At 50.2% G+C, this 24899-nt stretch overlaps 9 protein-coding genes across 9 annotated transcripts, besides 8 other annotated features; 4 read left to right on the forward strand and 5 right to left on the reverse strand.

Moving 5' to 3' along the window:
• Positions 1 to 607: 607 nt before the first annotated feature.
• Positions 608 to 837: a repeat region (Identified by RepeatMasker using a combination of RepBase library and repeat library created with RepeatScout).
• A 1084-nt stretch (positions 838 to 1921) lies between these two features.
• Positions 1922 to 2010: a repeat region (Identified by RepeatMasker using a combination of RepBase library and repeat library created with RepeatScout).
• Positions 1944 to 2025: a repeat region (Identified by RepeatMasker using a combination of RepBase library and repeat library created with RepeatScout).
• A 106-nt stretch (positions 2026 to 2131) lies between these two features.
• Positions 2132 to 2509: a repeat region (Identified by RepeatMasker using a combination of RepBase library and repeat library created with RepeatScout).
• A 35-nt stretch (positions 2510 to 2544) lies between these two features.
• Positions 2545 to 4894, reverse strand: UA08_08364 (hypothetical protein; the record flags this gene model as incomplete). Its single annotated transcript, XM_020263465.1, has 3 exons — positions 2545 to 2911; positions 2959 to 3911; positions 4010 to 4894. Coding segments are annotated over 3 exons (2205 nt in total), but the record flags the coding sequence as incomplete, so codon positions are not given.
• Positions 4895 to 4921: 27 nt separating this feature from the next.
• On the reverse strand, positions 4922 to 5734 carry UA08_08365 (hypothetical protein; the record flags this gene model as incomplete). Its single annotated transcript, XM_020263499.1, has 2 exons — positions 4922 to 5152; positions 5210 to 5734. 2 exons carry the CDS (start codon positions 5732 to 5734, stop codon positions 4922 to 4924), a joined length of 756 nt encoding a protein of 251 aa, XP_020116340.1.
• A 603-nt stretch (positions 5735 to 6337) lies between these two features.
• Positions 6338 to 6404: a repeat region (Identified by RepeatMasker using a combination of RepBase library and repeat library created with RepeatScout).
• An 847-nt stretch (positions 6405 to 7251) lies between these two features.
• Positions 7252 to 8542, forward strand: UA08_08366 (hypothetical protein; the record flags this gene model as incomplete). The annotated part of the gene is made up of 6 exons (XM_020263510.1): positions 7252 to 7349; positions 7817 to 7868; positions 8013 to 8106; positions 8140 to 8219; positions 8290 to 8305; positions 8340 to 8542. 6 exons carry the CDS (start codon positions 7252 to 7254, stop codon positions 8540 to 8542), a joined length of 543 nt encoding a protein of 180 aa, XP_020116339.1.
• A 1-nt stretch (position 8543) lies between these two features.
• Positions 8544 to 8610: a repeat region (Identified by RepeatMasker using a combination of RepBase library and repeat library created with RepeatScout).
• A 2126-nt stretch (positions 8611 to 10736) lies between these two features.
• Positions 10737 to 15317, reverse strand: UA08_08367 (hypothetical protein; the record flags this gene model as incomplete). The annotated part of the gene is made up of 4 exons (XM_020263521.1): positions 10737 to 11767; positions 11833 to 12143; positions 12211 to 12328; positions 12389 to 15317. The coding sequence occupies 4 exons, from the start codon at positions 15315 to 15317 to the stop codon at positions 10737 to 10739; spliced, it is 4389 nt and encodes a 1462-aa protein (XP_020116337.1).
• Positions 11449 to 11480: a repeat region (Identified by RepeatMasker using a combination of RepBase library and repeat library created with RepeatScout).
• Positions 11521 to 11721: a repeat region (Identified by RepeatMasker using a combination of RepBase library and repeat library created with RepeatScout).
• Positions 15318 to 16016: 699 nt separating the features above from the next.
• On the forward strand, positions 16017 to 17212 carry UA08_08368 (hypothetical protein; the record flags this gene model as incomplete). The annotated part of the gene is made up of 3 exons (XM_020263532.1): positions 16017 to 16332; positions 16390 to 16965; positions 17019 to 17212. 3 exons carry the CDS (start codon positions 16017 to 16019, stop codon positions 17210 to 17212), a joined length of 1086 nt encoding a protein of 361 aa, XP_020116336.1.
• A 732-nt stretch (positions 17213 to 17944) lies between these two features.
• UA08_08369 (hypothetical protein) lies at positions 17945 to 19591 on the reverse strand (the record flags this gene model as incomplete). Its single annotated transcript, XM_020263543.1, has 1 exon — positions 17945 to 19591. The coding sequence occupies one exon, from the start codon at positions 19589 to 19591 to the stop codon at positions 17945 to 17947; it is 1647 nt and encodes a 548-aa protein (XP_020116457.1).
• A 590-nt stretch (positions 19592 to 20181) lies between these two features.
• Positions 20182 to 20599, forward strand: UA08_08370 (hypothetical protein; the record flags this gene model as incomplete). Its single annotated transcript, XM_020263554.1, has 2 exons — positions 20182 to 20279; positions 20350 to 20599. 2 exons carry the CDS (start codon positions 20182 to 20184, stop codon positions 20597 to 20599), a joined length of 348 nt encoding a protein of 115 aa, XP_020116458.1.
• Positions 20600 to 20947: 348 nt separating this feature from the next.
• UA08_08371 (Ubiquitin-like protein ATG12) lies at positions 20948 to 21618 on the reverse strand (the record flags this gene model as incomplete). The annotated part of the gene is made up of 3 exons (XM_020263565.1): positions 20948 to 21013; positions 21083 to 21282; positions 21339 to 21618. 3 exons carry the CDS (start codon positions 21616 to 21618, stop codon positions 20948 to 20950), a joined length of 546 nt encoding a protein of 181 aa, XP_020116459.1.
• A 577-nt stretch (positions 21619 to 22195) lies between these two features.
• Positions 22196 to 23217, forward strand: UA08_08372 (Ubiquitin-conjugating enzyme E2 8; the record flags this gene model as incomplete). The annotated part of the gene is made up of 8 exons (XM_020263576.1): positions 22196 to 22228; positions 22294 to 22301; positions 22368 to 22411; positions 22493 to 22523; positions 22560 to 22597; positions 22656 to 22770; positions 22838 to 23019; positions 23081 to 23217. The coding sequence occupies 8 exons, from the start codon at positions 22196 to 22198 to the stop codon at positions 23215 to 23217; spliced, it is 588 nt and encodes a 195-aa protein (XP_020116460.1).
• Positions 23218 to 24899: the final 1682 nt, after the last annotated feature.

Below are 24899 nucleotides of genomic sequence, written 5' to 3' on the forward strand. Positions count from 1 at the left end.
GGCCTGACGTGAGCGCTTTATGGTTCAATTGCCTGACTGCAGGCGTTACTCAGAGATTGATGGGGGTGAAGCGACGTGCTGGGATTGGGGTAAGAGCCCCGTTCGTATCACGAAGCTGATGACATTCTTTGTCCAATATGGCTCGCTTAATAGCTTCCGGAAATCGGTCTCACGGCGCTCTGTCCACAGCGTGTTCTTTCGTAGCTGTGTGTACTCGGGGCATTGGGTGAGAACGTGCTCGCTATCCTGCTTGCCGAGGCCGCAGGCGCACGTCGACGAATCAACGATATTGACGCTGGCTAGAAAGTCAAGCAGAGCTGACTTCCCAGTTTAAAGCTGTACTAATACAGAGCTCCAGGCTCTACGGAGTCCTTGATGCAGCTCTAGCCCCCGTTTCGTAGGCTTCACGAAGACCTTCCGTACGTGTCGACCGTGCTCCGCTTGTTCCCACTGCCGATTCCACTGCGATACGTCGCTCGCTCGGAGGCGTTGACGACACACCGCGACGAGGATCACATCCCGGTGTTGGAACAATGGGTCAAAGGTCATACGTGCGGCATGAGGTGTAGCCTGATTGGGTGCGGCAATCCGGGCTCGTCGACCCTCGTCGCGAGTACGTTGAATCGCCTCCGTAGCAGCTTGCTTTGCAAGCTCGTCGGCTCTCTCGTTCCCTGGCACGCCCTCGTGGCCAGGGATCTATTGGATTCGCACGAGCCAGCCGTCTTCGTGAAGCCTGTTGATCCGGTTGACGATCTGTCGTAGGATATATTGACCAGACGAGCGTCTCGGAGCTCCGCAGGCTTGAATGCTGGCTTGGTTGTCGGTGTAGATTGTAGCTCCCCGTATCCCCGTGTAGGTGTATTTGTTACGGTTTAGCAAAGTAAGTGCTTCGTTGATTCCTGCGAGTTCTCCTGCGTACACCGTGTGTTTCTATTGAGTCAACTGGCGTAGCGATATGCCCTAGTTCAGAGCAGTAAGCCGAGGCTCCAATGCCATTGTCAAAGCCGCTGCCATCTGTGAAGAACTGTAACTGCTGCGTCTGTCGTTGATAGGCCGCGATTGCTTCCTCACGGCTCTTAGCAATCTATATGGTTGGAGGCTTCCACCACGGTGGCGCTGCAAACGGGTTAATAGTCTCAATACGCTTACAGACACCACGGCCTAGCTTAGAGTCGATCGAGGCTTCAAGACGCCGTAATGGCGACGTGAACGGCCCATTCCGTGTATCTAGGGCCTCTCCCCGAATACGGTGTAATGTATGCCGTAACGGAGAGGCCTGGATACGTAGGCACGACTCCTCAGCTAACCGGGCCAACGTCAGCTCGGCTGGTGGCACGTGCAAGCAGACCCCAAGCGCTTGTCGACTTGTGCGTCTATAGGCTCCTGCGATACGGTATAGTGCCTGGTGTTGGATCGATTGTATGGCTTTCTCCGCCGCTGATTGGGCACTACGGAAGCCATGGCCACCACGTACGTACCATGCTGAACATGCGTACATGATTTGAGGTAGTAAGATTGCTGTATAGACCTTCCGTAAGAACACCAGCGGCGTCCCCCACGTGGAACCTGCGATTGAGGATAGGCCAGCAATCAGCTTCGCTGCTTGCTTCCTGATTCGTCGTACCTGCGCCATGCCCGTGAGATTCCGGTCGAGCTGGACGCCAAGATATTTGATAGACTCAGAGGGCTTGATCTCCGTGCCCCGTATCACCAGTGGCACGTTGACTGAACCCTCCGGTCTGTACTGATTCCGGAACCGGTGGACCAGCTGATACTTGGCAGGTGCGAATCGTGAGGCGTGAGTCTGCTCCTAGCGTTCCGCAACCTGGTGCGCTTGGGAGAGTGTGCGGCAGTTCTCAGCAGCGGTATCACCCTATGTAATGAGTAATATATCATCGATATACCCTGTCACTATGACATCGGGATGCCGGCGTTGGATATCCTCAATGAGATCGCGTTGAAGAATAGGAACAGAATCGGTGAGAGCGGGGAGCCTTGAGGGATGCCTGTATTAACGGGGAACTGGCCCATACCACCTTCTAGCAGGATGATGGAGGTCTGTCGATTGCTGAGGAAGCTCTCGATCCAGAGCACCAGCGCTTCTGGGATCGCACGTTTTCGCAAATCATGCAGTAGCCGTGAATGATTGACGTTGTCGAAGGCTCCAGACACATTTAATGCGAGGGCGCTGACGATTCGGTTCCCACCACGCCATGCGGAGTATGTCTGCTCGAGCAGCAGGTGTAAAGCATGTTCGCAGGACCGGCCCTTACGGCCACCGATATGATTCTTTGGTAAGAACTGATACGTTTCCACGAGATAGCTGAGCCTTTGAGCCAATATTGATTCCAACGCCTTGCCAATCGTGCTCAGCAGCGCAATTGGGCGATATGTTTTGGGGTCCGTGTAATCAGGCTTGCCTGGCTTGCGAATGACCACCGTGTTGGAGCAGTGGAAGTGCTCCGGGCAATAGTGAAGCCGTAGACATTCGTTGAAGAGATTGGTGAGAAAGGGCTCTAACGGGGGCAGGACTCGTTGCAGTACTAGGTTTGGAATGCCGTCGGGGCCTGGGGCCTTATTGGGCTTGACGTTCGATATCGCGGCACGTACTTCGTGGGCTGTGATAGGAGGCATCTCATGTCGTTGGGGGTAGCGGTAGCCGCTGATATCCTGTAGGCTAGCAACTGGAGGCTCAGGGTGTAAGACTTCACGGAAGAGCTGGGCCTTCTCCATTGGGGAGCTGTATTCGCAGTCTCTGTGCTTTAGCGTAGGCGTGAATGTGGCTCTTGGTGAGCCTCGACTACGTACCCAACGGGCTACGTTCCAGAATCCATCCAGCGACTGTGTAGCTTCCTCGATTCGACTGCGGTGGAGCTCACGAGCCAGCTGCGAGCTCTGGTGCTTCATACGACTTTTTGCCGATTTGTATGCTTCCCAATCCCGTTCTAGATTGTGAACCGAGCTTGACGACGAAGCCGGGCTACGTCTCCCATCTCTGGCGTGTATCCTGGCGTGGAGAAGCCGGTGATTCGCTTCGTCGGGGTAGCCAGCTCGGAGGCCTCGTGAATCGCGCTCACCAGCCGACGTACCTCCTCGTCAATCGTCTTGGTATTACGGAGTGGCAATGGAGACCAATTGTGGTTGGTGATCAGCTTCGTAAAGAGGTCCCAGTCAGTGGCGTCCCACTGCTTCTTGTGAACCTCCGGTGCTTTAGTGAGCTCGAGGCTGAATTCGGTGTAGATCGGTACGTGGTCTGCGCCGTACCACCACTCACGACGATCCTGGCAACGTACGAGGCGCTGCTCCAACTCATCGGAGGCCCAGATCAGGTCAATGGTTGTAGCGGCGCCTGCTTTCTCATAGGTAATCGTGCCACGAGGTAGCAACTGCCGCATGTTGTGGACGTCCATGATATCAATCAGCTCCGTGGCTTCCTCGTCGACCCGAGCGTAATCTGGAGCCGCCCAAAGTGGGTGGTGCAGGTTGAAATCGCCCAGGGCGACGTGGAAGCCTGAATGCGACTCGATAGCCATCTGTAGGTCTCGTAGTACGGGCTCGTCATTGCTGGCCAAGCCAGGATTGTAGGCGTTGTGAATGTGAATTATTTCCTTGTTATTGGTGCGAATCGATAGCGTGCTGAGATCCCTGGTGTGATAGTGAATCTCCCACTGCGTTGCATCGAGATTCTTATTCACATAAAAGCACACTCGGGGGTGCCGATCCCAATCCTCCGGTGCCACGGGCTGTAGAAGGACGTGGAAATGGCCCTCTAGGGCTTGTGAGTAGGTCGTCATAGGGTTGGTGCGCTTATTGATATAGGGCTCCTGGATAGCCAGGATCTCGTAGCTGTGGAGCTCCTTCTCACCAAGGAGATGCATCTGGACCTCGTCTCGCGATTTCCAGCAGTTGGCCTGTAGGATGCGTAGCTTGTGATTGGTGTGCTGCATTAAGAATGGTCTGCCCAAGAGCTGTCTTCTAGATTAGTGGTCATTAGCTCATCAACAGCCACCTGCGTGCGGACTGTGGATATCGCGCTTAGCTCGTCTTCCGATTCATCATCGAGATCCGCGGACCGGACGCTGCGGTCTCGGTGCACTGCCTTGACGGTGCTAAGGATGTCTGATTGTAGAATCGGCGTGGCTCGAGCTGCGGTGATGCCTTGGGCTGTCCTCCGTCGTGAGGCTGCACTTTCATAGGTAATTCCATTGGTTACGCGCTGCTCTGAGATGATATCGTCGGTTGGGGCCTCCTTGTTATGCATGGTCTTTTTGGATGATCTAGTAGTAGGCTTGGAGGCTAACGCCACCGTGGGGCTGTCCGGTTCGGCTTCTACAGCCCGTTTCCGTGCTGCGGTGCTCTTGCTGCGTGATTTGGCTGTGCGTGCTGTAGCTGCTTCTCTGGCTGGAGCTCGAGGGCTCCGTTCGTTGGCAGCAGCAGCGGCTTCTGCTGGGGTCGGGTCATTGGCTGTGGTAAGTCCGGGAGTAATGGCTCCAGGCCTCGCAACGGTGGGATGATAATGTGGGCCATATGTACGGCGTTGCTGTACCTCGAGTAGGTGCTGCACCCGGATTAGGCACTCTCGCGCGTATGCAAAGTGTTTTGTATCAAGCTTCTTAGATGGGTCTTTGATTTGTAGGTTCTCCGCTTCACAGTTGGCGCACTTGGCGTGCTCCCAATCTTGCTTGATTGGGCAATCTCCGGAGTCGTGGTTACCAGCGCAGTAGGCGCAGTGTAGCCCACGTCTGCAGTGTTTGGCAATATGCTTATACATCTGGCGTTTGAAGCATTGCTGTAGGTTGACGCTCTTATCATAGATCTGGCACGGGTGGAGTTTCCCCTTGATAACGAGGCCCCGGTTGATAATAAAGTTGGCCACACGGTCGTCGTCGAACATGACCACGAGAAAGGAGGTCTCAAGGCCTTATTCTTTGATCTTCTTGTCCCCAAGGAGCCATCCCATGCACGTGATGTTCATCGGGGGCATGCCCTGGCTCTGGAGAATCGGCGCGTTGTCGGATTTGAGGAAGACTTTGAATTGAGGGTCTTTGGGGTCAACGCTGCAGTGGACGCCGCGTACGACGACGCCCCAGATGCGTCTTTTGATGCAGGTGTCATCTCCGAAGGCCTTAATCCAATCGGGCTTTCTGATAAGCTAGTCCACGTCGTCGACCAAGCTCGCCAGGAGCGCGATGTCGCCGCTAGCTAGGACCCGGACTGCAGCGAACTTGCGGTGAGCGATGGTCGTATCCTGGGTGGACTGGATAGCGAGGTTAGCTTTGTTAACAATCTTATCAGGGTGTCGTCGTAATGGGTTGATGATCTCGGTGTTGGTGCGCTCCAGATAGACCTCTAGGTCCTCCTGCGCTGGAAAGGGGGTCAACGGTGTGCTTCCGGAGCTCAGTGAGTTGCTCGGGACGGAGGATAGCTGCGACGGCAGCTTCTGATTCCATCCTTGCACCCACGACGTTGAGCTCGAGGATGAGATCATGTGACTGAAGCTGGCAGAGTTTTTCAATGGCCGTGTGCCTTGGGGTGTTGGCGCGCAGAGCGCCTCCAACAGTCGATTAGTGTTGCTTTTGGTGTTGAGGACCTCTCGGGAGGTCTGCGTCATCTCAATCTGCGTGTGCCAGAATCTCGATCGTCGGGGCTGTGTTGACACGGCGAGCAAAGGCGAGTAAGGCGTCAACCAGCTGCCCTGAGAGCTCCCATGGCATGTTGGTCTTGGTGCTCTCATGGTACTGCTTCAATGCTTCGAGGTCTTTGACGATATTAGCTGCGTAGGCGCGTATATCAGTGTCTTCGTCGAACCGTGGGTCGGGCCACGGAGCCCCCTTTTTACGTTTTCCTTCCCCATGGCTTAACCACGAGGAATTGGAATCTGTAATTTGGGATTCAGGTTGTACGAGCAGCCTATTTGAACTGAGATTCTTTCCAGCAGTACTTTTTACCTGCGTGGGTGCGTTTTCATAGGTGCGCGAAGTTTCCCTCAATCTTTACACTCGCGAGGAAGCTGTGAAGCGCAGATTTGCCAGTTTGCAGTTGTATGAGCAATGAGCTCTATACCTATTTTAGTCCCTCATGCAATGCCATCACCTTCTTCGCTGGCGTTTGTATGATTTGGTAGAGGTGTCAACCATGCTCAGCAACGTCCCATTGCTCTTTCCACCGATTCGCGAATCCCGCTCATAGTTGCTGTCGACACACCGCCACCAGGATAATTGAGTGATATGGATTGTAGGAGACACGTGCGGCATGAGGCGTAGTCTGGTTGGGTGCGTTGATCCGAGCCACGCGCCCATTTTCCTGTGTATACTGTGTCGCTTCAACTGCGGTGAGCTTCGCCAGCCGGTCTGCTTTCTTATTGCCTGGAACGCCTTCGTGTCCTGGCACCCATTGTAACCATACACGCCAGCGAGATCGAGTGTCCCGTAGTAAGTCCAATTAGCGTACAATCCTACGGAGGATGCACTGTCCCAGAGGACCGTTGGGGATGGCAAGTGGCGCGTATCGCGGCTTGGTTGTCTGTGTAGATTGTAACTTCACGGATATCACTACAGTGTTGATTCCGGATCATAAGGCTCAGTGCCGCATCAATTCCCTCTAATTCACCTGCATACACGGTATGCGTATCCGACGAGCCTACTGGTCTGATGGTATAGCCTAATGTTGGCGAATACGCTGCTCCTCTAATCCCATTATCAAACCCGCTCCTATCCGTAAACAGTTGTATTCCCATAGTCATAGTTGTCTGCATACAAATTGCATCTTCACGTGTATCATTGATTCTCATGTCTAGTGGCTCTTGTGACGACCGCGTAGGAATCCTGCCGGAGCTTACTAGGTGCCTATTAGAAAGCTGGCGTGCCTGAGGCCATGCTGAGGCACTGCGGCGAACGTCAACGGAAGTAAAGTATTAGTAAGTATTTGGACCAATCACAAACAGGCTAGATGTGGGGCCGCGCGGATGCCTCAGGAATGTTTCCGGCAAGCAGATCTTTGATATGAAACGTACGCCTCATATTCACCTTTATCCAAACAGTCTATTTGTGAAATCAACGGAACTATCCTAGGAGCCGTTTGTCTCAGGAATTCTTAGTAACGGAGCTCGCCGATGAGGCGGAGGAATGCGAAGGGAGGAATCAGGTATAAGGGGGGGGGGGATTTTGGTCATGTATTCCTAGACTCCTCAGCTTAGAATCTTAGTGTATTGTCATACCTACCTTTCTATTTGACGTCGTCACAGCTCCCACCATGGAGGCACTACAAAGGGGTGGATTATCTCAATCCACTGGCATACACCGCGCCCAAGCTTGCGGTCGATGGCCGTCTCCAAACAGTGTAATGGGGACGTAAAGGGGTCGTTACGATGTGCTTGATTCCGCGTGAGATAAAGCGTTGATTGTAGTAGTGAGATCATCAGACAGAGGCATGCCTCCTCCGCCAAACTCGCGAGCATAAGCTCGGAAGATGGCACATAGAGGCAGACCTCGAGGGCTTGTCGCGATGTGCGTTTGAAGACGCCAGAGATCCGGTGGAGTGCTTGGAATTGGATAGACTGTAGTGCTTGCTCCGCGGCCCGCTACGCACCAGCGAAGCCTCTCCCACCCCGGATATACCACGTGGAGCACGCGTACATGACCTGCGGTTAGAGAATGGCGGTATACATCTTGCGAAGGTGAATCAACGGTGTTCCCCAGGTGGAACCCGCTATCGAGGGCAGTCCTGCCACCAGTTTTGCAGCTTTCTTCCTCATCTGCCGTACGTGGGATCGATCTGTTTATTAATATAGAAGCAGACCCGTGGACGGTTCTTGTAGTCTTTCTGTGGCGTGGGCTGCAGTAGGATATGGAAGCTGTTTTGGAGCGCCAGTGAGTATGTCGTTAAGGGGTCAGTTCTTTTGTTAATATAGGGTTCCTGGATGGCCAGGATATCGTAATCTAACACCTCTTTCTCACCAAAAAGATGCATGCCTGCGGATCATGACCTCGCCACTGAAGCGAACACTACACTAGCTATGCGGTGACAATACTCACCGGAATAACCCTCACACATCTCCGCTATGGAGGCTGGAGGCTACAGTGGAGTCCAAGCTAGGCCTGGGCACCTGTAAGTGAATAGAGATGATTCTACCCTTTGCAGCATTATTGTGGTGGAAGCCACCGGAGACGCAGATCCCCAGTGACTGGGAGGCCGCTATGGCGGCTCATGGCACTGAGACAGTACGATTCTACACTGCTGGTAGTGGCTACAACAATGGAATTGGGGCTGCTGTGTACTCACCCACGCTAGGATGCAATGGAAGCCAGTAGGCTCTGCAGCAACGCACACGGTCTATGCAGCAGAGCTGGAGGGCATCAATGAGGCGTTGACCATCCTAGGCAAGCAGTACACGCACGCTGGACCCTATGAAGCCACCATCTATATTGACAACCAAGCCGCCATTATAGCCCTGGATGAGCCGAGGCGTTCCTCGGGCCAGTATATCTTCTGCTGGATCGTCAGCTGGATTAACCGTCTTTACGAAGCAGGCTGGCGGCTTTGAATCCAATGAGTTCCCGGCCACAAGGGCGTGCCAGGCAATGAAGAAGTAGACCGATTGGCTAAGATAGCCGCTGTTGATACTGCGCGCTGTACTACTAAGATAGAGGAATAGAGTGCCCGGATTAATGCACCTAGTCAGGCAACTCCGCAGGCTGTACAGATGACCTTTGACCCTTTATTCCTAGATAGGGATATCATCCTCCACGCGGTATGCTGGCAGTGGCTCCGGGCTGCCTATAACGATTGGTAGAAAGAGGATTGGACGCGTGCAGAGCATGGTTCGCATGTATGGAGAGGATATTCGCGCAGCGAATATAATTGGCTGGCCCAGGTGGGGTCAGCCCGCTACGCTCTGATTGGTCTAAAAGACTCCAGAAGAGCGCTAGGCTGCGCTAATCAAGCACTAGCGAGAATATCCTCGCCAGAGGGTCTGAGTTTCTGAGATAATTATTTAGTATATGTGCTAACTAAGTGCCATGTAGGGTTTTTATGCCAGGAGCTACTGCCAAGGCTTGGCATGTGATAGGCCTGCCTACCGTGTGCGGCCCGAGGCGGCTCCCGCCGGCTATCCGCGCACGTTCAATTCTTACCTATTGGCAGGCGGCCTGCTGCCCAATTAGATAGCTCCGCCGGCCACCCCAGGCTTAGATGCGCGTATGAATACTACTACTACTACTACTACTACTACTACTGTAAGGATGGCCCAAGCAATGGCTCGACATTCGCGATGTGATTTATCGGCACATATGAACAAATCCTCCTTCAGCAACGGCAACAATGTGGATGCCGGTCTCAATATGATTGGCTTACATCATGGTATTCTATTGGACAGTTTCTAAAAGGTTGTTCATTGATACTATTTCGGGATATCTAAAGAAAAAGATAAGAGTCCAGTGCCGGGCATCTCTGTAGAACCACAAATGGCCTCATACTAGGCCAGCATTATCAAACCGTCATAAGCTTTTTTATGTCATTTCCAAATTCACAGGGCGGGAGGCAGTACTGATTTCGTGAGCTTGAGCAACAAATATAGCAGTTTGACGTACTTTAGCGATATGCTTCTTGGTAATTATGGCAATGTAGACCAGGCCACGGAGCACGTTTTTTCGTCACATTTCATCGGTATGCCTTGACCACAGGTATTGACGCCACATGGATTGAGCAACCAGGTACAAATCGAGGCTTTTCAACTTATAGATGTGCCCGAGCCAGTTTGCTAACCGAGCAAAGCGTTTTTGATATACAAACACCGGTCGACGGTGATCCGGTTCAGGTGATCTTGTAGCTAGGTGAAATGTCCCCAGGGTATCCCACAACTTGCGTGTGGCTCTTGCAAAGCCGCAGTGTGCGGCGAGGATAGTTGTGCTTACAGTCCCGAATTGTGTATCCCAATAGGTCAGTCGCTTACGGAGCGAAAGTCTGCTGGTTCGTCGTCGGCTCTTAGCTGGCTGGTTGCTTGCAGGCTTCCTGGCACCTTTCCCTTGTGTTGCTCATGTATCTCGTTGTCTTGTCGTGTGTTTGTGCATAATCTACCTCATGTATCAACGCCAATTGTGCGTTGTTCTTTCTTCTCATTGTTTAATAATCGCCAACTCACTGATTGCATAGGCTTGTGAATAGCTATACCATGCAACAGATAGATAGATGTATATTCTTTACGAAACGAAGCGGTTGAGACGAGCGAGTGAATCGAAGAGAGGAGCAGAAAAGCGGCGTTCGACCAACGCTTGACAGATGATCTCCGGCCCTCCTTGAGGGTACGTGGGCGTCGACGCCTCGGTAAGTACTTTATGCTGTGTAGATTTTATGACTTATAACTGAGCCTACTAACTACTCTACAAAGCTAAATAGACAAGTGATAAAAGGGGGTATTCCGAATGCGCCCCAAGGATAGACTAGATCTATCTGAAGTTGGTGGTTTTCCACTACATCTGCGTTGTAGAAAAGGTACAGGACGGCGATGTGCCTGTTTTTACCTTCAATTGTCGCGCTACAGTAGGTATATCTATGAGACGGTGCCTGCCGAAATAAACAGTTTGCCGATGTTCAGGATTGTGGCATGTTGAGACAAAGCAATCGAACAATCAAGGCTTATGAAGGTGTGCATAAGTCAGAGAACAATGATAAACAAAACAAAGCTTGGATTTGACTATGGTGAGATCCTATCTGTACGCTTCTGAGGCTAACAACACTGTTCACGTCGTTGAGATAGCATAGGCATAAAGCTCGAACAAGACACAGCCATTGCCATCGTTAGTAATGTATCCGCCTCCATACGTGTAGGTGTCTTCTTCACTCGTGGTTGTACTCGTGCTGCAATAATCAGGCGACCATTGGTCCATGCAGACATAGAGATCGCCAGCATTAAATACATATTCCTCCTCACTACCGCCACAACCAGACTGGTCAGGTGCCCAGCCTCCAGATACCACAATGGCGTATGATTCGGTGGTAAATTGCTTAGTATAGCTGATCGTTTTATCGCCTGACTTTAGAATGGGATGCTGCTTGCAGAAGTTTTCTGTGGCGAGTACTGCATCGTAGAGATTGAATTGGGTATATCCATCTGCTTCACCGAAACAATATGCACCGGTGGTTTGAGCGTCGCCTGTCAGAGTTGGCCAAGATGCCGCAGTGGTTGAAGTCGTGGATGTTGTGGTGGTGGACGCGCTTGTTGTACCTGTTGTGCCAGCAGAGCCCGTTGCCCCCGAAGAGCTTGTTGTACCTGTTGTGCCAGCAGAGCCCGTTGCCCCTGAAGAGCTTGTTGTACCTGATGGAACTATTGCATTCCACCTGGACGATATTTGAGATACCATTGAGGCGAGCGCAGCAGTTCCAACTGGGGTAACTTGAGGCTGAACAGTCATAAGTGCTGGCATTGCGATAGTGTACGACAACTCTTCACTCGAACTGGAGCTGGAGCTGGAGCTGGAACTGGAACTGGCAGTTGAAGAGGGATTCGATGTTCCAGTTGTGCTGCCATCGCCATCACCGCCATCACCGCCATCACCGCCATCACCGCCATCACCGCCATCACCGCCATCATCGCCATCACCGCCATCACCGCCATCACCGCCATCACCGCCATCACCGCCATCACCGCCATCACCGCCATCACCGCCATCACCGCCATCACCGCCATCACCACCACCGCCGCCGCCGCCGTCATTATGACTTCCAAAGTCGGCTGGACACTCAGGGCAGAGCCTGTGACAAAATAGCGTACCTGTCATGCCAATATTAGCAACAAAGTAATGGAAATGTAGAGCGCAACGTGTGTTCAGTACTCACAACCATGGCCGGCACCTGTTGCACCCTTTGAAGTGGTTCCTTCGGGCTTATGGCTGGAAAAAGTTGTCTTTTTAGTATTCAAATCCTTGTCCGTTGTACTGGGCGGTGTCTCGGGATATGGATTTGGAGTGAATGTCGTTGTCACCGGAGTACCCGTTGTACCACCAGCTATGGACGTTGATCCGCCAAAAGTCTGTGTTGTCGACGGAGTGATCCAGGTATCCGACCCTATTACAACAGTCGTTGCACTCTTAGTGGTGACTGTGCCACCTGATACGTATGTCGTCCCTCCCCAGACTCTGATGGACCGCCTATTATCAGCCTTCGTGATAGACAAAACTATAGCAGGGAGAAGAATAGAAGGGCGGAATGACATACGGAGTGATGACCACGGGAAAAGGAGTGGGCTGTATCGAGGTGATCATTGGAATTATTGTAGAGTTGGTTTGGCTGGCAGGGATCGATATACCCCAGACCGGAATATTATCCCCGGTGTCTGAACATCCCTGGTTAGCAACTGATATAAAATACGGGCATTTTGTGAATGGTAACATACATGCAGGGATGGGCAGCACTGTTGGTATCGACAAAGGGCTATAGTAGATCAGCGTGGTTGATATCGTCCCAATGGTAGTGGGGACTGGTGTAGGGCTCGAAACCACCAAAACCACCGATGTTGAGGGAATTGAAACAGTGGTAGTTGTTGGCAGAGGCAACGGGGGGAATACTATCGAGCAGGGCGGGATACATCCCACGTTTTTTGTGTCGTTGCTCCAAATGCTTGGATCAATGTAGATGGTGCCAGAGCCATTAGTATTTGTAGTGCCGGGGTCGAGAGGATCTGTTGTTGTGCCATTATTTTGGAGATCGATGGCCCAATCCACCCATCCACCCATGGCAAGCACCGAGTAAAGCTCCCCTCTCTGCTCTTTATTGTCGTCATCCATGTACGATACCCATTGGTCGTCGTCATATACGAGGATGTTGGAGTAACTTTCATCCATGAACTGGATCATACCAGACGAATTCTGGGCAATAATGCTAGTAATCTCGCCATTTCCTAGATAGCCCGCGGTGTCGGTGCATGGGCCTGGAATGGCACCAGAATCTGGTCCGGTATAGGTGCACATATCAGTATAGCAACCTGGAGTTGTCATCTGGAATGATCGGCCATAACTGGTTACGCCAACGACAACCATGTTTGATGGAACTCCTGCCTTGGTGATCATGGACAAGGAATTGAGCGTCTCTGTCATATTAATGTCAGAGCGAAGACAGTTGCCTGCTGGACAGCCCGAGTCAGAGTATTTATTCCCGTAGTCCCATTGTCCGTGAAGGTCGTAAGTCATAAACACAATATAGTCCACATACGCCGACATGGCGTAGATGGGGATGTTTTTCAAGTACCAGTACGACGAGGGGGCAGTGATAGAGACTGAGTATTTGCCAGCGTTTGATTCGTATAATTCTCCCAGAAAGACGTAGAAGTCGACGACATCGGCAGTAGTATCGGCTGGTATCCCTGGAATATCAGGTTCACCTGGGTACTCCCAATCAAAATCAACACCGTCAAGGCCATATTCATCCAAGAAGTCGAGCACATTCTTGATAAAAGTTGCCCTGTTGGCTTCCTGGACTGCCTGTCGAAAGATATCATATGTTGAGGAACTAGTTGAGAATTCCCATCCTCCAAAGGACAGGATTCTCTTGACACCTGTTAATGCCCCAAATTCATAAAAGTTCGACGATAGTGATGAGATATTAACTGAGAAATCTGCATTCAGCGTGGCAAAAGCAAGATGAATATGGGTATATTTGCTTGTATCGACTGATAGAATGCTTTCAGCGAGACAAGGCCTTTGCCAATCATAGCCTTCAAAATATCCAATCTTGAAAAACTCGGCAGGAGGGTCACTATAAATAATATCGGCTCCGCAGTTTGATATACAACCATTGGTGTCCTTCGCTGCGGTGCCAGGCGCGCCAGTTGGTGATTTAGTAATTGTACAGAACTCAGCCGTGGTACCACACTGGCCCCAAATATCACAGCAAGCATTTAATGGACACTCATTCAGAGTACTCAAGTTTGTGCCATGTGGAGCAACAGCAGTACCATTTACCTGGGGTCCGCAAACTGCATTCGAGATGGTTGATGGCATTGGAGCATAGCCTGAGCTAAGACAGATGCGAGCACCAAGTTGCAGATCATCACATCCCATCCATCCCCAAGTATTATTGTTGTAGTTATCAATATCACTAACGGTGATATCATATGTCGCGGCGATTACGGAGCACGTGTCATTTGCTGCCACTGTATAGGTGTAGCAAGTTCCATTTGAGTAGGCACTCGGTGTAAGATCTGGGAGGGATCCAGATGTACAACACACCGATTCTCCGGGGGTAAGAGTCGAGCACAGATCCGAGCTTGGATTGTAGTCTGTGAATTCAGCAGCCGTGATTCCACACTCGGTAGCCAGGGTAGCACATGTGTCGCCTGAGGCTACTCTGATTGTCGTACATGTGTCTCTTTGGTGCAGGTTTCGGCTAGAGAAGGTGCTGTTTGAGGTGTGATTGCTTGAGACTGCCTGTGGTGCAAGATACTCGATGGCATCCCATGTTATTGCCTCGTCGTAGGTTGTCACGCAGCTGGCGTTGCTCCATGTTTGCACTGCTTCTTGGATAGAGGTCCAATCAGCGTCGGTGCTCAGCGCAATGCCAAATGTATACTTAGAGCTGGGATGTTCCGTTACGGCACACAGTTGTGCCACAAGAGTGCCTGATATGCTATTGGTCTGGACATACGACAGAAACTGACGCAAGACCGGGCCTGTGATGTTTTGGCTGTGAAGTCCTGAGCCTGAATAGAGTCCAACGATTGCACTATCGGAGTAGGCAAATGCAATTTCCTCGCCACATGAGTCGTCGGCCTGCACATATGACTGCAGTTGTTTAACGGCGGCGATGCCGTTATCTGTACTCCCGGCGCCATTGGAGCCTGACCAGGCTAATTGAAGTGTCGAGTTTACCTTGGAGGAGTGTTTAGGGACAGTGCAGGATCCACCATTGCTCTGTTCCGAGTCCATCACTGAGGTGCATGTGTACAGACTGATGTGTGCGCTGGGTTCTTCTAGAGGCGTGTGGAGGGCAAAATTGACGAGCATAGACTCATTGCACCAGGAAAGGCGATCCAAATCATGATAAACCGTCCAACTGCTCAGATCTTTGCCAGCACCAGCACAGCTTACTGGGCAGAGGCTGTACTTGTGAGACTTTGATGCGATTGATGCCTGTTTAAGCGTGCTCTCTTTTGTGCCAAATGTCGTCGCGTTTCTAGGCTTCACGGATATCGGGTGTTTTGACAGGTATTCGTCAAATGCCGCTGGTGCAGCAAAAGGAAGCGAGTCGGCATTGACTGTATGCAGGATAGAAAGAACGAAAATCAGCAGCACGCTGAGTGAAGGATGTCTGAAAGCCATTGACACCATTGTGATATGGCAAATCCAGGTGGGCGCACGGGAATCACCTCAATCGATGTCCCATGCGAGCGGTACGAGTTGAGAGAAGTGTTGAAGGGGCATACCCAGGTAGACTATTATTATACTTGCTTTCCTTTTCTTGCAATGAGTTTCACACTAGTCATCTTGTCCCATTACGCAGCCATCCAACTGGATCCATACTAAGCATTTCGCTTAATATGCCACCTGCCATCCTGAAATTTCGCTCACTGACGCGAGGTCTCTAACTTGTAAGCACTAATCCCGGAGGTTGCGAGACGTTATTATTTTGCTTGTTGGGTGGCTTAGATGTGGCGAAGCCTCACTGGAGCACGAAGGAACTGTCTATTGTATTTTCTTGTTGGCGTGTGATATGAACCATAAGCCCTAAGAACTAGAGTCTTCAGAAGCTAGCCAGTTCAGGCAGGTCACTCAAGCCTGAACATGGAATATGAACGTCTTGTTTGGAGGCCGCAGTAACATCGCGTGTTCGGAGAGTTTGGAGTATATGCTAAGTCCGTTGCAAGAGTGGGACTCATATTATTACGCTGGGTTTCAAGACTCGTGATTCAATAGTTGGCTTGCAGGCTAGTAAGGGTTTGTCCGGAGTTTAGTCCAAAGAATGCTGTTGTTTAAATTGTTTGGTTAATCCAACCCTCATACACAAGACAAAACAAGTGAGAAGGAAAAATGCGGCTGCCTTTCTCGCGCCTCTTTGTTCTGGCGTTGTGCAGCGCTGCTGCGCACGCTGAGATCTTCGACTACGACGTAGGGACCACTGAGGGGAAATGCACCAAAGCGCAGCTGATGAAAATAGACGAGCTGATTGATGATTGCAATGCTCTGGTGGAAGCTGCAATGTGGGCTATTGAGCAACATTCGCAAGGGCAAGCAAGCGCGGGTGTATTAACATTATTTACCTCTTACTTTGGTATCGAATGGGATTGGAATATAGAGGGTGGATTTGCAGATGCAGTTTCCGCTGACGCCTGGAGCAACATCATCTGTGAGTTTCCACGATACCGTGCCATAGTCAAGGACTGACGAGAACGATTACCTGCAGACACGTTTCAGGAGATTCAGGTGTTTCTCCAGGGCGCCGACCTTAGCCCATATGCCTCAAGCGACCCCTCGCAGAAACCCTATATCTTCTGTGGTGAAGGGAACTATGAGCGCTGGGACTGGTACGATGAAGCATTGGACCAGGACATGGAACCCATTCCGAAAGCACGGCTTTACGGAGGCGGCTACTACACTGTCAAAGAAATGTACGGCGCTGAGTTTACTGAACAAAATGTGTTTTACTCTCTGAAGGACAAGGGTTACTTGTTCTCGAACGGAGACGGCTGTCAACCCTACGTGAATAGCGAGGGAGTGACATCGGTGTCGGTTGCGTTCACCTCAAGGCCCGTTAAAGCGAGGACAAATCCGTCAGAACCGCAGACCGTGTTGCCTCCATCGCTGACACTGTGCCCCGCTACACTTGATGCGCCTAGCAATAACGAGCCGGCTCTGCTCTCCGATATCACATACCCAACGCCGGAGGCCCCGGTTGCTCTGGATTCGATGGTAACACAGTCTGCGAGTATGTTTCATGAGCTGGCGCACCTAACGACGGACTATGTGGTGGACTACTGGTGTAAGTCTGACCTCTTTGCTTCGCAATTGCACAACTGACGCCCAAACTTCTAGACCCACTGAACGTGGTTATCGCAAATGCCGTCTACTCCTCGGATCAGGGGGGCACCCTTGCGAGCAGAAACGCCGAATCGTATATGTACTTTGCCCTGGCAGTCTGGTTTTACAAGAATGCTCCGAGTGGAACGACTCCTGCAACTTTCTACCGGGGCATGTCAAACGACCCGATCAGGATTCCAGATAATTAACGCCGCGGGTTGGATTGGAAAAGAAAACCGGCCTCTCGCGCTCCAAGACCGGTTTATGTATCGTGTCAATCAGGTTAGATCGAATGGTGTCAATGCTACCTAATCCTCCGTACCTACCGTAACATAAACATCGTGGTCGGATTTGCCTCTTGGACTAAAATGCAGACTATGTAAAAGTGGTCTTCAAGGCTTGTTTAAAGTTTAGGCACCTCGCGGTGGCGTGGCCATGTCAGACTTTAGCTCTATACACTGGAAAAGTTGGCCAGTAAGAAGAACCAGTTGGCAAGGATCTGTGGGGATAGTTACATCTTTCAATTCGTGCTAGGCCACGGCATGGTAATAAAGCCACGGCGTTAATTATCTTATTCACTGCTGTGTGCCTGACTCAGGAGGTAACTACCCCCTGATGAAGCTGACATATCTGCGCACGACGACGTAGTTTTTCAAGCGCTCGGCTTATCACGCAGATAATTGGTCTTCAGGTCAACCTAGTCTTCTGGTATGGCGCTTTGAAAAAAAAAAAAAAAAAAAAAAAAAAAAAAAAAAAAATAGACAGAAAAGAAAAGAAAAAAGAAAAAGAAAAAGACCGGTGTTCTCAGTATCGCTGTAAGTCAACATGCAACTACTTGTATTAGGTAATATTTCCTCGTTTGATCTACTAGACGTATGTATACCTGCCTTACTGTAATATAGCAGAGATCGGGTATTGTGCCGTATTTCTTATGTTCCTCCTCATCGGCGAGCCAGATTGGTGAAGAGAGTGTGTTGTCTCATGAGAACACTCGCTAGTGCGGCCAGCACCGTAACGCCGAAAAGCGTGAGAAATATTGCCCGCAACGACAGCATATAGGTCTCCAGAACGCCCTGGCGCCAGTCAAAGGGGACCTTCCAGATCTCATCCAGGCTGTCTCGTAGACGCGGGATCAACTCAGCTGCCTCTTCACGATCACCGAATCGAGCCCATAACCCTTTCTTGAGCACGTTCTGAAATGCCGCCGAAGCGATGGTGATGCCAATTGTACTGCCGGTGCTGCGGAACGCGTACGATGCTGAAGTGACCACAGAGTGATAGTGGTGGTCGACGGCTGAGATTAGTGCAACCAAGGTGATGGTAAGCATAGCCCCATAGCTTAGTCCAAGTCCACCAAGGCCAAGCAAAGGAAGCCACGAAGGGGAACTGAGCTTGAAAGTACAGAAGAGTGCTGAGCAGACAACCATCAAAGTCATGGTGACATAATTCAAAAGCATGTATCGACCGGTAACACGCATAATCATACCTGAACCCAGAGAGCCCAGAGCCGTGCCAACAGCTTCAGGCACCAAGCGGACGCCGGCACCCGTGAGTGAATAACCTTGAACTTGGAAGTAAATTGGCACGTAGTACAGCAAGCCAAAAACCGCCATGGTAGAGAACCAGTTTGTCAAGCAGGCAAATCCTATAGTTCGGTTCAACAATAATCGAACTGGAATGACCGGTTCAGACGCAATTCTGTCTTCGATGTAGATGAAGAGCACCAGAAACACCGCGGATAAAGGTAGGCTGGTGAGAACTAATGGATGATCCCATGGTACTTGGTTCCCACCGGCATTGAGACCCAGTAAAAGCAAAACCAGAAAGACAATCAATGTAAAAGCACCCAAGAAGTCTATTCGTTTGATCCGCGACTTATCTGTCTCCTTGACTGGCACCTTCACAGTGAACCATATGAGGATGGTGGATACAACAACAAATGGCACCTGAATAAGAAATGCCCATCGCCAGCCAAGTGAATCATTGACCATGCCCCCGAAAATGCCACCTAGTCCCATGCCAGTGCCATAGCAGATATTTCCCAGTCCCTGCCACACGCCTCGTCGCCGAAGCGGAACTAGATCCGATGTGACAAACGTCGAGATGGCGGTCAGGCCGCCGCCGCCAACTCCAGCGACTACACGACCGAGCACAATCACCCATTCCTCGGTAGCAAGCCCGCAGATTAAATTCCCGAGCCCAAAGAAGAGATTGGAGAATATGAGGCCGGCCCTCCTCGAGAAGATGTCTGTCAATCTGCCACTAAGCGGCTGGAAAGCGGCGTTGGAGATCAGATATGAAGCTGCAATCCACGATAACAGGGACAGGGAATTGAATGACGAGGAGATAGGCGCAGACAGAGTCGCGATGACGGTGGCGTCCAGTGCTGCGAGGAACACGCCCAGCCAAATGCTGCCGAGAACGAGGACCAACTCCAGGGTTGTCGGTTCCTTGGCGATTGGAGTTCCATCTGTATCCTCGCTCTGCTCGTCCTGGAGGAGGGGAGTGTCCTCGGTCGCAACGGGAGGAAGGCGCGTGAGACCGTCGCTCGTCTGCCCTGTAAACTGGGAGTCTTCGTCGGCGGACATGTTAGCGTCGAGGTCTGTCTGTCTGTCTCTCTCTCTGTCTTGTCTCTGACGCAGTGAAGTTGCGTCACCGGGATGGATTTTATTGTCGCCGAGCCATGTCGCTATACCCAATGTGGGCTAGGGCGTGTTCTCCGCTTTGCTTGCCAATGCGGGGAAGCTGTATCTTTGATACGGGTCGCTGTAGGAGGGAGAGAATATCCTCAAGCGCTGAGTAGCTAGAAGCACGCAAAATCATGGTAAGGCGTGCTCACTGTATTAAGAAATCACGGCGTGTTGACTGTCAGTCCAAATTGCGGCGGGGTCCCGGCTCCGATTGTCGCATGAATAATAAATTACCGCCATACGGTCACAAACAGCGATGGCGGTGGCATTGTCCGCGGGCATCCAATGACAGCCTCTGATTCAGCCCCACTCCTGCATCATATGTTCGTTTCGTAACGATCATGCTATGTATGATAATAACGGAGGTATATAGCCTCGGGTCTCCCCCAAACCTGGGTGCTCGATCAAAACAGCTTCGCTTTCCTTGACTATTATCTTGAAGAGTTCTATTCGAAACCCAGTCTATCAACAAGTACATTCTATCATACATGGACCAATTTGCGTCGTCAAGTCGTCAAACGCCCCTCGGCAACGGTGCCAACCATCCACCCAAGCACATCGTCGGGCTTGGGCGGTTGACGAAAATGTATGTTATCTTCTCTTCTGTGTATGCATAACGGCTATGTACTTATACATTAACATTCTCTTCCAAACAGAGCTGTTCCGGTAATCGCCGTACTAGGGCTCGGCTATGGAGTAACTGTCCTGCGGGAGGCGCAGAAGCGCGTCCAATATCAATCCATTCAAGAAGAGGAACGTCTTCGCCAAAATGCCCAGTTAATGGATGCCTATGGAGACAAGACCAGCCTGGATGATATGCAGAGAGCGTTGGAACATTACCATCAAGTAAGTGCCATTTTTATGTTTTATCGGAACGGAACGGGGCTCTTTCAAAACAGCCGCTGACTATCCCCCCCCCCCCCCCATTTTTATCCAATCAGAATTGATAAAAATGATTCTTCTTTTTTGTTTGCTGCGGTTTCGGGATACCTCCATGCATTTGTTCGGCGTTGAAATGCTTTCTCATAACGAGCACCCTCGTTGCCAATGTTGAGCGTCAATCGGGCAGGCCCGATGGCCTTTTCTTTTATCATGATGAAATGTATTTTCCAGCGGTTCGACACTCGTTCTTTCTGCAGACTGAGTTAATAAAGACTACATGTTATTGCGCTGGGATAAGTAATGTGACGGAGGAAGAGGCACGATCACGAAGGGGTGCACTCGTTGAAGAGGGTGTTGAGATTTCGTCCGAGATCAACCGAAAAACGGGGTCATCGAGTACTGAACCCATAGTTGGTCATCGGATTCGTTTTTGAAGCACTATAATGAATTAGTCGTTGTTTTACCTTGCCTTAGCTTCAATATTGAATAAATCCGAAGAAAGCCTACCCTCCATAACCCCCCAATGCCTTCATCAAGGGAGGGTGCGAAGACGCTGTTGATGTAACAAAAGACCGAGTCAGTGTCTTTGCAATCAAGCTTTTTCCGTAAGAAATTGACCACGGTCTCGAACTTCTGGGAAGCAGAAATCTTGAACACGGTTTTCCGTAAGATGGGTGCCGAGGGGAGGGGTTGAAATCGCACGGTGACTATTTTTGCAGGTAATAAGTAACCGGATTAGAAGAAGGCTCAATTAGAAACGCACCTTTGCCCACATCCACGGCTTCCGCATCAGCTAATGCCCGATGAGCATCCTTGGGTAGTCCGGTCAAGACTACAGAAGCCGACATGGTCAGAGGAATATCAACACCATGGTCTTCGTCCGGGATGGGAATGGCTGAATTCCCCGCTGTTGCTCGAGCCGTGTCGGGGGGCGAGTCCCTTGGACCAGCAGCTTTATGTCTCTGTACTCGTGCTGGAGAGAACACCGCTGGACGCGGGGAATCGCGACGTGCACCGTTGGAAGGAGAAGAGCTCGAGTCCATTGTGCTTTATTTTTGCTTTGTCTTATGCAACGTCGTTATGGTAGTTAGGCAGGGTAAACTTCATGCGACTTGAAGTAGTTAGCAGAATGCGAGTCACTTGCAGACAGTTAGTTGGCAGCAAAGGCAATAGCTTCGAAAGTTTATGCCTGAAAAACTGGGCATCAATCATATTCTTATTGGCTGCCTGAGGAGTCCACACGGCAGGGAGTGGAGCACATGACCGACCGCACCCCAATTGGCGATAGCTTATCTAATCTCCCCGAGAGTCGAGTCATCGTCATATAACTTTTAACTTAGTTACAGGCTCCTCGGTCCTCGTCCACCACACGACTTCAATCCTTTTCTTTGCGAGCGCCGTTCTTCCACCCCGAGCACACCGGCACCACTACAAATCGTCGCCTCGCCCGACGTGAAATACCAGTGCGTCATCTACTGTATCTCTTTACCCAATCTTTCCGCTTCGACTACCCCGCTTGCCACCGCGACTACGAGAAGGGCAGAACATTGGCGGGGAAAGAAAGTGAGGACGGAGCATATTGTAGCCTTTTGTTGACGGCCGCTATTCACTTTTGTCAATATGAGTAGCCCTAAGAGGAGAATTGAGGCGGATGTAAGTCCTCTCACTCTTTGCCTATGACAGTGCACAGTGCTGATTCTTCCATCCCTCGACTGAAGGTGATGAAGTACGTATTCGTTCATGGTCGAATTTTGTGCTCCGGGGCTTGAACTTACATGGATCTCAACATTAGGATGTTGATGAGTGACTATGAGGTGACATTGGTGAATGACAATAGTGAGTGCTCCGAGTCTATTCTATGATTAACTTACATACTCACCATCTATCATGATAGTGTACGTTTCTACATACACAAAGCTTATCTCGCCATCTACTTTAGGACGATATTGTGCGTAAATGTTAATACAGGTCGACTATCTACTAGGCAGGAATTCTATGTGCACTTTAAAGGTCCTGAAGAAAGTGCGTACCATTACCTGCCCGGCAAGAGAACGCTTGAGTGTGCTAACTAAACCTGCAGCGCCATTTTCAGGTGGTCACTGGAAAATTCATGTCGAGCTACCCGATCAATATCCATACAAGAGCCCCAGCATAGGTTTCGTGAACCGCATTTTCCATCCGAATATTGATGAGCTGTATGTCCTTGCAACTATGTCTGTTGTAAGTACTAGAAAACTAATTTGATTTTTCTGTTCTGTGAAGATCTGGATCGGTCTGCCTGGATGTCATCAACCAAACCTGGTCACCTATGTATGACATGATCAACATTTTCGAAGTCTTTTTGCCACAGTTATTGCGCTACCCCAACCCATCTGACCCGCTAAACGGGGAAGCTGCAGCGTTGATAATGCGAGATCCCAAGAATTACGAAAACAAAGTCCGAGGTCTGTTAAGACTTTTCTTCCCTTAGTAGAGAAGAATTTTACTAATAATTCCGTCTCGCAGATTACGTCGCCAAATATGCAAGCAAAGACGCAGCGGAAGAAGGTGGCGAAGACACTGAGTCGGAAGACGAGTTGAGCTCTGTCGGGAGCTACGAGTCCGGCGGCGAAGAACCAGCCGGTACGATGGACGATGTCTGATTTTGAAGCATTATCGACGGAGAGAGTTCGCTTAATGCATTGATTTTTCGCCGCTTCAACCACTCCTCTGATCGGTGGGAGGATTCATATCATTTGAACTAACTAGCGGGCGTACTGTGGCGGTGTATGTTTGTTTGTTGATTTTCTTTCCTTTTCCTTTTTATGTCTTTGTTTCTTTTCTCACCTCTCTTCTCCTGTCTGATTCTTGGTGTATGTAGGTACGTAACTAGACACGGGGCAAGATGCCGGTACTGCATGATCTAATTTTCCAAGTACGGTCAAGGTGTAGTTGTACTAAATCGTAATTTATAAGGAGGTCCTATCTACATATACATCACGATACTCATAGAAATAAGTGTTTGAGACTATTGTTACAGTACGTAAAGGATGTACATTCAAATATTCATACTATGTAACTTAGTTAACTGCCTATGTATGACTATTTCGATTCTTATCCTTAGTTAACACGTGTGTAAGCAAGATGTATTTTTCGTGACAAAGAGAATGAAAATATAACGGATGTAATCACGAAGTTATTATGCACTTTGTGCAAGAAATGATAATTGACAAGACATGCATGTACGAAAAGAGAAGAAAACACGAAGTTGACTAAGGCGCTTTCGACATTAGTATACACTGTATTGTATCAGGGGCGGGTGGACACAATGCTAGGTTAGACGAGGGCAAAAGGAAGGCAGAAAAAAGAAAAAGTAGTAGAGAGAGAACAAGAGAGAATCCAGCACCAAGTTCGGAGTTCAAATCCATGGGCCATGATAATATCGGGAGTCTTAAACATCAATAATGTCAAATACCAACCATGGAGGCTGAAGCGTAAATGAACAAGAGGCAGGAAATGAAACCCCGAGTCATGTTGTTTTGTTTGAACAAAATATAACCGCCAGAGAGGTTTTACTTTCACACCTTCAAGACGTCGAAGATGTCACCTCCTTCCGTCGAGCCAGCTTGATTTTTCTTTCGTCGCGGCGAAATCACGACTTCCCCCCAATTATTCGGCACAGGCGACAAGGGTTTCTTCTTGCCTATGGTTGATGACGACGACGGCGTGTCTCTCACTGCAGCTAACCCATTTTCAGGTACGGTGATAGCATCGTCGGCTAAGACCGGTATTTGTGCCTCGTTGCTAGGTACTCGTGAAGAACTAACCGAATCATTACTTCGTAGGGTTGCTCGAGGTTGCAGATGTGGCTGAGATTGGAGCGCCCAGATATCGATGACCGTGCTGATTGGGAATATCCCGTTACTTATTGGCTATGCTCCCAAGGGGAAGAAGAAGAAAAGGGACTGAACATACTCAGAAGCCCTCTGGCAAATTGCTTCTAATGCTTCCCTCTCACGCTTCAAATCCTCGGGATCTGACTGCTGCTGATTCGCATTATTTATGGATCCATATCCGTATCCGCCAGGATATAAATCATCGTCTATGAGCCGAGCATGTTCAGACTGTTTATTTGGTCAAATTAGTTGGCCATATCCGAGTGGAGAGCAAGAATAGCTCCATAAAGGGAGTCTCATATGTTTACCTCGTTCTCTTCCCGGCGTCCAAGGCCAAGACAAGACTGACAAGCACCCATTTACCAGAAGTACTGACAGGGAGCGTTGCTCCCCTATCCTGTGCCGCGTTTTGGTTGTTGAATATTGTGTTTCTCCTCTTCAAGTTTGAG

This window comes from Talaromyces atroroseus, assembly GCF_001907595.1.
Source record: "Talaromyces atroroseus strain IBT 11181 chromosome Unknown scaffold_14, whole genome shotgun sequence".
In the NCBI taxonomy this organism is placed as follows: Eukaryota; Fungi; Ascomycota; class Eurotiomycetes; order Eurotiales; family Trichocomaceae; genus Talaromyces; species Talaromyces atroroseus.